The sequence below is a fragment of the Podarcis raffonei genome, chromosome 12 (genome assembly GCF_027172205.1).
Source record: "Podarcis raffonei isolate rPodRaf1 chromosome 12, rPodRaf1.pri, whole genome shotgun sequence".
Classification (NCBI taxonomy): Eukaryota; Metazoa; Chordata; class Lepidosauria; order Squamata; family Lacertidae; genus Podarcis; species Podarcis raffonei.
Genome location: NC_070613.1, coordinates 21,783,126 through 21,796,416, shown reverse-complemented (window position 1 = coordinate 21,796,416; position 13,291 = coordinate 21,783,126). Strand labels below are relative to the sequence as shown.

The following is a 13,291-nucleotide window of genomic DNA, read 5'->3' as shown; positions in this document are numbered from 1 at the left end:
TGCAAAGGCATTCCAGAGAAGAGACTGCTCCTAGCACTCAGAGAATCTCACTTCTCAGCTAGGTGGATCTTGCATGCTGACCTGAAAGGAGCCTTCAAAGGGAACCCCAGCTAAGGTGGGTCCTGTAGGTCATGATCATTAGATTGACTTGGCTCACACTGCACACAAAAGGGGCTTTTTTTGTTGTATGCTTTCCCCTATAATATGCATTTTTGCACACATTTCAGATGTAAACAGACACATTTTATTTTGCATTTTTGAGCCACAAAATTCAGGGAAGTGTGCAATCCAAAGGTTAACTGTTTTCTAATCCACGTATAAGTCTGTGATTGGGTTATTTCTGTGCTCTCCCAGAAGCAAATAAATGAGTCCCATTCACTTTGCATATTAAGTGCCCACTGTAGCTACTGCTTGAACCGTTCCTTCCTGCTTTCATTCTTATTTTCAAAAGCAGCATAATTTCAATGCTTGGTTCGACGTATTTAATTTATGTATTTACTTATGTTTTTAAAACATACGCCCAGCCCTTGAGATGACTACATGCCACCCAAGGCAGCTGAAAACAATTAGAAACAAAAAATAAAATACAGTTTTAAAAAAATCAAAAACAATCTAATAAAACAGACAAGTGCAGGAGATAAAAACAAAAGGGTTGGATAGAAACTTATGGAAAGCTGCCTTATCCTGAGTCAGGCCAGTGGTCCATGCAGCTCAGTGTGGTCCATATGGGCTATCAACAGCTCTCCAGGTTTTTCAGGCAGGTGTCTCCTCCATCTCTACCTGAAGATGATGGGTATTGAACCTGTGATCTTCTGCATGCAAAACTGATGCTCTGCTACTGAGCTATGGGGTGTGTGTGGAAAGCCTGCCTACATAAGATGCCTAATATGATGCTTGGTTTTGAAATAACCAATTCTGCTGCACAGTAAACCTTTGTACTTTAAGCCATAGAATAAGCCCACGCTATAAATAGATTGTACAATTGTACAAGTTGCCCATCTACTTGGAAGGATCACTTTTCCTCGTAGGACTTGTTCAAAAGCATCTGTCAAAGGGGATTAATGTTAAAAACAAATCTTGATCCATTTGGTGACAGAGCAGATAATGTCTTCGACTTTAAATGGAACTAAAATAATGACCAAAGAGGGGAGAGTTCAGAGACTGATAGCAAATGTGCCATAAGAAAGAGTCAGGTGGCGAATGAGGTGAAGACAAGAGGAGGCCTGGGTCATTCAATAAGTGGTTTTCATGGGAAACCTGCAGAAGGAACAAGAATTGGCTGCTATTAAGTTGAAAAGGAAGTCAGGCAATACTAAGGTGGTTTAGAGATGGATGGGGGGAATCCTTCTAATTTGGACCAGCAAACAGAGCTGACCCAGACGTCATTATACGTGTTAGGAAATGGCCTGATCTGCTATGGATCTTTGGTGTTAAGATGACTTGGTTTGTTTGTTTAGTGCATGAACCTTTGGTTCATGAAGCAGGGCTGGCCCCTCAAGCATGCTGAAGGACTGGATCCTGCTGGAGGACAATTCTGACACAGTGCCAAGAATAGAGGATGCCATTGCATGTTGAAAGGATAGGAGTAGCACAAAGGGACCGAGGAAGCCCAAACCAGAGGAGTTTACTTATGGAGTGGAGGTTGAGAGTTACAGGAGTTTGAGAGAAGAAGTACAGCCCACAAGTAAAAAGGCGAGGAACTTTCTAAAAGTTTGCAGTCGGTAGTGGAGAAACTCAGGCAAGCAGTACAGACGCTTGCAAAGAACACAGCGCAAGGAAGAAGATTCTGGTTCTTCCAGAGAGAGGGGGCAGAGAGACGCGGCAGGAGGGAGAGAAGACCTGTTAAGAAAAAGGCTACAGTAGCCTAGAGAAAGGATGATCAGAATGTAGTGGGGGAACTGAGAAGTTAGCTCAGATCATAAAAGGCAGGGAGAGAGATCATAAGGGGCAGCTGTGACTGTTGTAATGAATGTTGGTTTTAGTCCGTACAGCACTTTGACAAAGGATGTGGTGGTTTGGTCTTCCTCTCACACAAGGTACATGGAAATTAATGGCCAGGAGGCACTGAGCAAATTCCATGGTGTCTTCCTTTCTAATCTTGTGGTCCTCGTTCAGCTAGAAAAGAAATCGAGTCTTGAAAGTTAAATACATTTGGCTTTAACAAACGATTCTCTTGTCTTACAGAGAGAGGATGCAAGCAATGGAGAAACAGATTGCCAGTTTAACTGGTCTTGTTCAGTCTGCGCTTTTAAAAGGGCCAAATACAAGTAATAGCAAAGAGGCTTCTAGGTAAAACAAAAGAATTCATTAAATCTGTTTCCCTGTAATTATTTCATTGATCACCACAGGGGGCAAAAAGCCCAGGCACTCTTAGGGGAGAATCTTGCACCCCATGGAGGATGCTGTGGGGAATGCTTGCCATTGACATCTTTTGGGTCAGGATTTTTGCTCAGTTATTTTTATTTTTCAGCTTTAATTTTTTAAAAAAAATGGCTTAAAAGTTGAGTTTAAGCAAGGAGAATAAAATGCACAACACATTTCGAGACATTCTTCTTCTTGGCGTTATAATCAGTCAAGTGAATAAATGTATTTGGAGATTTATCCCTGTTTTGTTTTCAATCATTGATCAAAGTATTTATTAACTGCCCAGTGGCATAAAATATCAAGGCGGTGTGTGACATAAAATGCCACGAAACAACACAAAATTGTAAAAAATGGCTCATATAAAAAAATAATAAGTAAAAAACTGAGTAGGTCTGTCAGCTTAAAAGTCTTCTAGACACATCTGATGGTTTACAGTATGGATGCCTGCAGAACCTCTGTCAGGGGTTCCATGCTTGGGATTGGTGGCACTAAATGCCCAAATCAGTATTTGGAGGCTTGGGGGGCAACTCACAGTTCTCCTCTGGGTGTTTAAAGCTGTATATTAAATGAACAATCCTAGACTCTACCAGTTTTTAACAATAAAAGTCCATTCTGTATTCCAGATAATTCAGGTTGTCATTAGAATCAAAATTCTTGCTAGCTGATTTATTGATAGTTGGTTTGCTGTCAACAACCGGGCTTGCATAATTCTTTCCCCATTTTTTTGTTTCATTTAGTGAGAAGATGGTGAAAACTGTGACTAGTAAAAGCAGTGCTGAGAAGCCAGGTAAGACACTTTGTGTTACGAAAGCGCCTTTTGCTTGAAGGGAGATCAGGCAATTAATAAAAGGGCTTGAATGTTCCTTGTTTGCTCCAGCCTTTAAGATGCAGTATCCATGCGAGTCCAAGCAAATGGACCAAAGGGGCAGCTAGAATACACTTTTGCTAACAAGGATGGTGCTGTATTTAGCCTGGAGTTCTACACTGGAAAGTGTTTTTGCAGTTTAGATTTGGAGAAAGAAGCGAATTGGGGTTTTTTGCCAGAGCTTGGGGTGCTGGTGTTCTTCAGAATTTGAATCATGATTCGCTGTCCTGTTGGCTGTTTTTAAGGAGTCTGCTTGCTTCCAATAGACCCTGCTTGTATGTTTCTGAATCAGGATGCAGAACTGGTGAGATTCAAGCTAACACAGTTCGCAGTTTAGCCTGTGAGGCCGTTTCCCCCCAAACCACACCCACTTGTTGTATATGAAATCCGGTACTAGGGAGGTAGAGATGCAGTTCCATTGGCCGCACAACTGAGTTTCCCATAGGAGCTCCATCACTGCGGCCAATCCCTACAGGAAGCCTCCACCTACCAGCTGATGGGCAGTGACTCAGGACTGCATATCAGCAGCACTTTCAAATCTCCACATGAAAAATTAGCAGTGTCTGTGGAGGATGGATGAAAGGGTGTACAATATTTGTACAAATTCAGCATTCGGCTTGAAACAAAAAATGCAGATTTCCATTAACAAAGGCTCATGAACTTTGGCCTGGAAGAAGGACACAACATTTGTCCATATGAATCATGGGAAGATCTGTATTATTTTTTTTAATGAGGTGCTAACTTTATCCCTGTTTAGTGCTCCCCTTTTCCTGTTTTTGTTCACAGTAATCGATGATAGAGCTTGGGATGAGGTGCAAAACCACCACACCAGCTCTTCTTTGGGCTATTTTCAGGATGGATCTTGTAGAAAACCAGTGGTGCAATCATACCCTTGTAGGGGAAAAGGTGTAGCATATGAACCTGCCTTAACAATAAACAGGAAGCCTGCAGCCTTCCAGGACTTCTGTTTCATTGTTTTGTTATGGTTCATGGGACTGCTTTTCCAGAACTCCGCAGAAGGCCGAAATTCCTTGGAATGCTTCAGGAAACGTGTTGCTGCTTTTTTATGGCGTCCTGTTCTTTGTCCTGGGGTGGGGCCCTCTCAAGAAAGGCAGTTGCAGAAGTTTAAATGTGCAAAGAAGAGACATGAGCTCAGTAGCTGTAGACTTGGAACTGGATTGTGTTTCCTGGAGAAAACTCCCCCTCTCCCCAGCTACTGTCTTGAGCATGAGAAGAATGGGCTTAACTTTGGGGTCATGTAAAAGTGCCGTGTTCTACGGTGCATGTTCTGCACTTTGCTGCTGTGATTGATATGTATCCAGCCCTGTGCTCATGCAGTACTTTTTTCCCCTTCTCCAAATTCAGCGCTGCCTGGGCTGAAATGTTTTTGGAGGAAGGCACAGATGGGTAGATGGGTGTGGTAGGCAGTGAAGGAATGCGCATCTGCCATTTTTATTTCTCTCCTGGGAAGATGATGCTAATTCTTTTTATACCCTTGGAAAAAAACACAGTCTAGGTCAAATGCCAGCTGGCAACGTGTGACTAGCCACAGAGCAACAGGCGAGGATGTCTTTCCCTGCCCTCCTTTCCCCTTTCTGGACGGGAAACTCCTCCAGAAGCTCATCAGCTGAGCGACAGGCAGGCAACACGAGGATTTTGTGCGTTGGTATCAAGCCCATATGTGATCTCATTGATGTTAAAATTTCAAGGCAACTGCAGCATGAGGCAGTAAAAAATAAATCTGTTTATCACCATTCCATGCTATGCTTAGGGTTGTTTATTATTATTATTATTATTATTATTATTATTATTATTATTATTATTACTGAAGGGCATAGCTAAGCCTCATGCCTGGATTGCAAAATGGAGGCATGACTTAACCAGTCAAAAGGGGAGTCTGTTGCAACCAAGTTAAAGGTTATCCCATTGTAGCTGCCCACATGCAGCAGACAATTCTAGATCATATCTGATGATGGGAGAGGAACAGGAGGAAATAGGGCTTTGAAGATGAGGAGCTGTTGATAACTAGGTGTGTCACTTTTCAGTTCAGCAGATTTAAGACATATTAATCCTGTTTCTTCTTCCCTCTCCTTGCTTGCATTGAATTCATGTATTTGGGAAGTGTGAAAATGCTTGCAGGCTCCACTCCATATTCCTTGCCTTAACCCTAATTAAGATCTCAGGTGTACAATAAAACCATGGTTTACGCTGGAGGAAGAGGCCAGGTTTGCACATAACACTAAGCCCAACCATGATGCTGTGGCATAAATGAGCAATTATGTGGGATCCCAAAAAGGATATCACTGGTTGTTTTGCTGCTGCTCTACATTAAGCTAAGCTGTGATTTGGCTTAGCCTACCATCTGAACCTGGGCCCATGGTTGAACTCTTTCTAGCTGTAACCAAGGTTTGTCTACCTGCTTGTAGAAAATCCCGAAAAAAATTATATGGATACATGGGTGAGTTTGATACAGGGAACAAAGCAGAGGGCCTTCTCGGTAGTGGCACCCGCCCTGTGGAACGCCCCCCCCATTAGATGTCAAAGAGAAAAATAACTACCAAACTTTTAGATGACATCTGAAGGTAGCCCTGTTTAGGGAAGCTTTTAATGTTTAATAGGTTATTGTATTTTAGTGTTTTGTTGGAAGCCGCCCAGAGTGGCTGGGGAAACCCAGCCAGATGGGCGGGGTATAAATAATAAATTATTATAATAATATTATTATTATTTGAGTGCTGCGGATAGGTTCAGTCAGATATACGAGGATAAGGGAAAACACGTGTCTTGTTTTGAACTCATTTTGAACACAGTGAACAGCAGTTATCACTTGATGATTCCTCTTATTTCTTCAGTTATTAACACCATCTATTCTTTACCATCCTATCAGTTAAAAGGGAGGCAGCCTAGGACACGACAGGAACAATCTGTGATCTTGCTTTTGCATTGTTGAGTGAATTAAGTGATCCATAGGAGCCTTAACATTTTATGATAGGAAGAGGAGAGAAAAGGTGACTGAAGATTCACTCTTAATTAATCAGTTTGCTGCTGTTTATGTTCAGGATCTGCTCATGTCTCCAGTGGGAAGAACTCGTTACTAGCTGTCGAAGCTGCCCCTGCCAGCGTCACGCCGGTCGGCTCCACAGCCATGCAAGTCAGCCTCTTTGACATGAAACGCAACGTGTCGGATCTCCGTCTCCAGCTGCACCAGATGCGGCAACTACAGGTATTACTGGGCCTTTTTTGCTTGGAGGAGGAGAGGTGCCTGCGATGGACACTTTCCCCCTTTTAAAGCAACAGAGTGTCTTGTTGTGACACTTTAAGGGCTATCAGATTTATTGTGGCATTAGTCTCTATGAAATTTATGGCGGTACAATAAATTTGATAGTTTCCAAGGTGCTGCAAGACCTGATGTAGTTTTTTTGCTGCAACGCGCTAACATGGATGTCCCCTGGAAGCTGGTTTCCTGATAAGATTGTGCACTCATTAATATCTTCTACACTCTATGTGTCAACTTAGAGACTTCGGTTACAGAGGAAAGGAAGTAGCAGAAGAACAAAAGCCATGGAATTGAGTGTTTATGTGCCAAATCAGCTTTTGTTATTCTGAGTCCAGTTTGTCTCAAATGTTTTGTTGATATATTAAACGTATGAAACATGTGGCCCTCTAGGTGTTGTTGGACCCTGACTCCCCATGACCCTGACCTTTGACCCTTGCTGGCTGGGGCTGATGGGAAGCAAAGTCTAGCAACAACTGGAGAGCCACAGGTCACCCAACACTGATACGGATATATATCTGACAGGTAGGTTGATTTAAAACCTACCCCCACCCATCCCATTTTTATTATTATTATTATTATTATTATTATTATTATTATTATTATTATTATTATTAAATTTATAACCCTCCCATCTGGCCGGGTTTCCCAGACACTCTGGGCACCAAACCAAGTGGCAGATGTTGGTATTTGGAAGGTTTTAGTAAGTATAGAGGCTTAATAAAAAGTTAGTTCCTTTTTCAAACAACATTCTGACAGGGGTCCCTGGGATGCTCAAAAGTAGGGCATAAATATTTGGATGGAGGAGAGTCATCTGTTATACATGGAAGCTGCATTTAGCTATCATGGATTATAGTAGATTTATCATTCCTTCCTGGATTAATCTAACTCATGAGTAGGCAAACTAAGGCCCGGGGGCTGGATCCGCCCCAATTGCCTTCTAAATCCAGCCCATGGATGGTCCGGGAATCAGTGTGTTTTTACATGAGTAGAATGTGTCCTTTTATTTAAAATACATTTCTGGGTTATTTGTGGGACATAGGAATTTGTTCATTCCCCCCCAAAAAAAAATAGTCCAGCCCCCCCCCACAAGGTCTGAGGGACAGTGGACCGACCCCCTCCCTGCTGAAAAAGTTTGCTGACCCCTTTAGAACAAAACCTATTAATCAAATGAAGGGGGGGATTCCCCATGTGTATTTTTTGTTTAAGCTATGATTCAGCACAGTGTTGGACATCCGGAAGCATACTTCTGCCTTTATCAGTCAACTGTCCCTTTTCTCTCTTCCCTCAATCCCCCCCCACACCATCCAGTTGTCATGGTGCTCTGCAGAGGTAGGGACTTTTCTTAACCCCACTGCCACTATTCATTTTACTCATCTGAAGCATAAGGAACTGGGGCGCTCCATACAGGTGCGGTTACTTTTCACCATGCTGGACCTTTGTGTGGAGATAGAAGGATTAATCTTGGAAGGATGACCCAACTTAATTCTGCCTCTCTGCCATCTGCTCATGGGGAAACTATTTATTGCCTAATAGTTGCCAGGGTGCTGCCACATCATGCGTGCGGATGAGCCATCAGTTGGATCCAGTTCATCGTTTTCTAGCTATTTTTAAAGAAGTGCGTCTGTATACTGTTGAGCCTAGATAGCTGCTGAGATAATCTGGAGCTGTGTCTCTTAATAGTTTTGTTGTCAGAATGGCATCGTTTGGACCCTGCAGGGGCAAGAATAAAACTTTGGGTTTCCAGCCCATGCATCTGATGGGGAATTCTGTAGGAAGAGGCCTTAGATAGCAATACTGGCTCCCTCTACTCTAGTGGCTATAATTTCCCCCTCTGAAACGGCAGGTGTATGTCTAGTCACACTTGGCTTCAAACCCCCCACATTTACTAATTTCAGAACCTATGGGGAGAAGCCGGCACCCAGACATTTTCGGGGGTCCTTGCCCCCTACAAACCCATAACAATATGAAGGTGTAGGAAGAGAGCCACTGCTTGTACCCAGCCAATTTGTTGACTGATCAGTGGTATATGCAACTCCCCAAGTGGTATAATGAACTGGATTAGCAATGCACTCACTTTGGATTGTTATATAAAAGGCAAAAAAAAAGGAGCATGAAATCATGCGCCTGGCCACGAAAGCAGAGTAATTAGATAATTCAATCATATGAAAAATTCAAGGCTTATAACAGCAAATCCTATTTGGGAAGTCACTTTTAATTTATAAACTGATGTTCAGCAATGTGGCCATGCCTTCGACTGTGTGCAGAAGAGAAATAGGAGCGTCCAGATAAATCCAGTCTCTAGTAATCCTAAAATAAATAAATAACCAAATCATTTTGTGTGGGCGTAAGAGATGTGGATAGGTGTGCAACCGAAATTTCATACAGATTTAAAAACCAGCTCTTTGTTTTTAAATTGGTGCTAAAGAGGGGGTGGGTGCCTCATCACTGAAGGTGCTCACTTTGCCAGTTTAGTTTTCAGATTTATAACATCCAAAGCTCCCTTATCCTGAGTTGAACCAGAGATGCTTCTTGGCTAGAGTTGCCAGGGATGGAACGTGAGACCTGTGGCATACACAGCTCATTCACTTGGCACTAAGCTGTGATCGTCCCTGCAAGTCACATCTTAAGTTCTGTAAACCGAAAAGTAAAATAAAAACCACACTTGATATCCACTGAGACCTCCCCCACCCCAAAAAGCAATAAGCACTTTACGTGGGTTGTAATGAAAAATGAAAGCAGTCATTCAGGCATGTGGAATCTCATGCAAGTCAGACTTGCACTCTTGATCTTAAAGCTCTTTCAGAGCTCGTTTACAATGACAGAAACATTCTAGCAGCACCTCTGATGCAACGTAGGCTGGGTGTGCATTTCTTGTGCATTTCCCCCCATAAAACGTGCATTGTATATGAGCATTTTGGTACACTTCCTCGAGCCACAGAACGTATTGCAAATTATGGAAAAGTGCAAAAACCAAATGGGAACTGCATTCCAATTCATGTGGTAGTCCAGAAAATGTGAATCAGTCCAGCTGACTTTAAAATTCAGACTGATTGAAACCATCTAGTACAATACTTCAGCCACACTCTCTGACCTGCTGCCTACAGGTCGAAATTTCTGATATGCAGACTGAAGTCTTTTGGCAAATTGCCGGTTTCTGTTAACACTCAGAAGAAGTGGTTGTCTGAAGGCTCCTTTTGGGTCCTCCTAAACTGGTTCTTACCAGTTTTGTGGTCAGGCCGTACGCTTGCTTATTAACACTGGCCTTACTGATAATGGGTTTTGCAGAATCTCTACCTCATTGTCTTGGCAGATTTGATAAGAAGGGTTCAGCAAATGTTTTATGCAAGTCAGGATAAAAGGAGAAGCGTAGGAGGTCATGGGTCAGCAACTCGGCCTCTCCAGAGTCACAAGAGCCCTTGCGCTCCTGGTAGGGATGTTTATGCATCTTTCCTCCAGGACTGCTGAAGGGAGAGCTTTTAAGTACACCAGCGTAAAGGCTCTACAGTTCTTTTCAACCAAGAGTGCTAGATAGCTGGTTTGCCCTTGAACTGTAATACGGGCATCCCCATATGCGTGTTCTACTTGCACACATAGTGGGAAATAAATAGCATCATACCAGGAAATGGTGGGAGAGAGCTGGAGAGTCCTTGTGGTTCATGAGGAGATCTTCCTCAGAGCCTGAAGAGGGCGTCAGTGAGGGCAGAGGAAGCCCCAAAGAGACCTGAAGCGCAGTGGGGCTTTGTTTAGGCTGCTCAGCCTCCCTGCCTAACAGCTGACACACAGGGTAGTGCAGCAGCCGCAGTCAATTTCCCACGCATCCTCCAGCCGGCCCCAGAGCTTCAACTCTAGTTGAAAAGAGAGTTGTGTGGGGAGAGAGGGTGGGAGAGAGAGCTGGAGAGCAGGGGGTAATAGACATTTAGAGGGTTTTTAGAGTGTGCTCCCCACTTATGCATGCAGGGGCCCAGAATCTAACCTCTTTGTGAGGACACCTGTGCTTGCCTGAATGGGGAGGAGTGTGTGTATGTGTAGAAACCCCTGATTTTCCACATGGCTGGAATATATCCTGTTGTGACTTTTGCTTTTGTACATCTGTTGCCTCAAAGACATTTGTCTTTGGCTCCACTCATCACGGGCATATTGCTGCCCCCAACTGATTGCCCTTTGGCTGGAAAGCGTCCCCAATTCCCATGTGCCCGGCCTAGGCTTGACTTATTTAACCAACCAGGAAAACCACAGTGGCAGCCTGCCCCCTTTAATTTGGCCACTGGGCCAGTTGACATCATGGCTGCGTGTAAAATCCAGTAGTATGTCCTGCTTGCTAGAATGTTTTGGATAAAAAGCAGCGGCACCTGTGTCATTTAGCATTTAGTGTGCCAGCTTCAAGTGGGCCACCCAGCCACATGCACACAAGGGCACCAGGTTTTGGAGCTCAGTCCCAGTGCCCAACTTCACTTAAACTGTTGATGAGGCTGCAGGGTTCCTGCATGTAGCCACCCTCCGAACACTTTGCTGAAAGCAGGTCGAAGGTGCTTTCCCCCACCCCTCTCCCTCTTGTAATGCTAGACCTCAAGGTCACCCCGTGCAATTGATTGGCAGTAGATTCAGGACAGGCGAAAGGAAGTGTTTCTTCGCACACAAAGGCTAATTGAAATTTTCTGCAGATCAGCAAAAAGGGCTCCTTTCTGTAGGTTGACATCTTCACTATCGGCCAGCCCTTGAGTCTTATCTGTAGCTCTATGACATCGACTTCCAGAGACCAGAAAGAGTGTCCTATGAAGGCCTCCACAGACCCCCTTGTACCTCTATTTGGGTTTCCGCCTATAAATTATACGTCCCTTTGTGAACAAATCTTGTTGGTTAATTGGCTATGGAGCTTGCTGCAACAGGATACAGAGAGGGCCACAAGTTAAGAGGGCCTTGAAAGGAAATGAGGCAAATTAATGGAGGGCCAATCTATCAAAGGGTAGCAAACAAGAAGGGACCCCATGTTTGGGTGCACCATTTTCTAGGGAACAGCAGTGTGGACAGTCTGTTTATCTTGTGCTTCTGGACTTCCTGGAGGAATGTGGTTTAGGCCTTGTGGTTTAGGCCTCAGGATACTGGACAAAGTGGTGCGGTTGGGTTGTTTTAGGCCAGGAGTGGGGAACTTTGGGCCCTGGGGCCAAATGCGGCCTTTACTACTTACTCTACCATGGGTTAAACCAGCGCTGTTGTGTTTGGGCCTCCCCCTCCACATTCTGCTGAGAGGGCCTTGGATACCAGCCCTAAATTCCTACCCCTTACGGCACCATTGGCTGGACTAGGTGGGTGTTCCAGCAGGCTGGCTTGATGCTGCTGCAGCGGCAGGCGGAGATGACATTGCTCCTGCCAGCTTCTCTGTGTTTTCTTCCCAACCTGCCCCGACCTCCAACCTTTCTCCCTATCTAGGGTATTTTGAATTGAAAGGCAACAGCCAGATTTTGTCATGCACTTTTCCGTGTTGTGATGAAACCATTTGAGAAGAAGAGTCACTAGAACAGAACGATCTGTTTATGCCGTCTTCTGGAAGAGCAGCTGCTCAGTGTTGCTGGATTGCAAAGGGCAGTGGAATCGTTTCTGGTGGTTTGTAGTTGTGCCAGATAATGCCACATTAAAGAGCCCACATTAAAGGCTCCAGACCCATGTGAAATCGTGCTGAAGTTCTGATGGAACTGAACACGAAGTCAGGTGCATGGCGCATAAGCCAACAGTTTGTACTTTCCCCCACCCCTTCAGCTTCTACCTTCTCCTTGAAATAACATTTATTTGTGTGTGAAATTGGAGAGAGAAGATTTTATTGTTTTCTTTTAAAAAACGGAGAGGGGAGAAAAGTGCATTCAGCTGCAGGATTGTTTATCCAAACCCAACTTCTGAGCAATATGATGCATTCAGATCCTAGGGATGTTAGTCAGGCAGGGAAAATTGAAGTTGATTTCTTTTGTGTAACAGCTGCACAACCAGGAGGCGCTAAGGGCCATGGTGAAGAAAGCGGAGCTGGAAATCAACGGCAAGGTGATGGAAAGAGCAAAGAGGCTGGAAGATCCTGTGCAGCGGCAGCGCCACCTGGTGGAGCAAGAAAGGCAGAAATACCTACACGAAGAGGAGAAAATTGTGAAGAGCTTGTGGTAGGTGAAAGGGACTTGTCCCTTGTCTTTTGAAGTGGGGTTGTTCAGAGAAGATGTATGTGAAATGCCATCCAGAGCTACTCCCATATGAGGAAAGGTTTCAGAAAGGTTTCAGACTTTTTAGTTCAGAGAAAAGCCAAGTAGGAGGTGACACGATGGAAGTTTATAAGCCTATGCACAGCACTAATAAAGTGGGTGGAGGTAAGTTTTGCTCCCTCCCAGCCCTAGAATTCTTGGACATCCAGTGAAGTAGAATGTTGGAAGGATACAGGACATGTAACAGAGATGCAGCACCTTGTTAATGGTGGCCACCAACTTAGATGTCTTCAAAAAGAGATTGGACAAATTAATGGAGGAGAAGGCGACCAATAGTTTAAAAGGTAAAGGTAAAGGGACCCCAGACCATTAGGTCCAGTCGTGGCTGACTCAGGGGTTGCAGCGCTCATCTCGCTTTATTGGCCAAGGGAGCCAGCGTACAGCTTCCGGGTCATGTGGCCAGCATGACTGAGCCGCTTCTGGTGAATCAGAGCAGAGCACGGAAACGCCATTTACCTTCCCGCCGGAGTGGTACCTATTTATCTACTTGCACTTTAACGTGCTTTTGAACTGCTAGCTTGGCAGGAGCAGGGACCAAGCAACGGGAGC

At 44.2% G+C, this 13,291-nt stretch overlaps 1 protein-coding gene across 23 annotated transcripts in view; it reads left to right on the top strand.

The window, feature by feature from the left end:
* KIAA1217 (KIAA1217 ortholog) overlaps nucleotides 1-13,291 on the top strand; it is a 367,324-nt gene that overhangs the window by 333,085 nt on the left and 20,948 nt on the right. For 18 of the 23 annotated variants that reach the window (XM_053359238.1, XM_053359232.1, XM_053359228.1 and 15 more), the window contains 4 exons: nucleotides 2,185-2,289; nucleotides 3,102-3,151; nucleotides 6,286-6,449; nucleotides 12,471-12,646. In XM_053359238.1, coding sequence (XP_053215213.1) covers nucleotides 2,185-2,289; nucleotides 3,102-3,151; nucleotides 6,286-6,449; nucleotides 12,471-12,646 — 495 coding nt within the window. The remainder of the gene's footprint in view (nucleotides 1-2,184; nucleotides 2,290-3,101; nucleotides 3,152-6,285; nucleotides 6,450-12,470; nucleotides 12,647-13,291) is intronic. The other 5 variants (XM_053359230.1, XM_053359234.1, XM_053359237.1 and 2 more) reach the window with 1 other exon arrangement.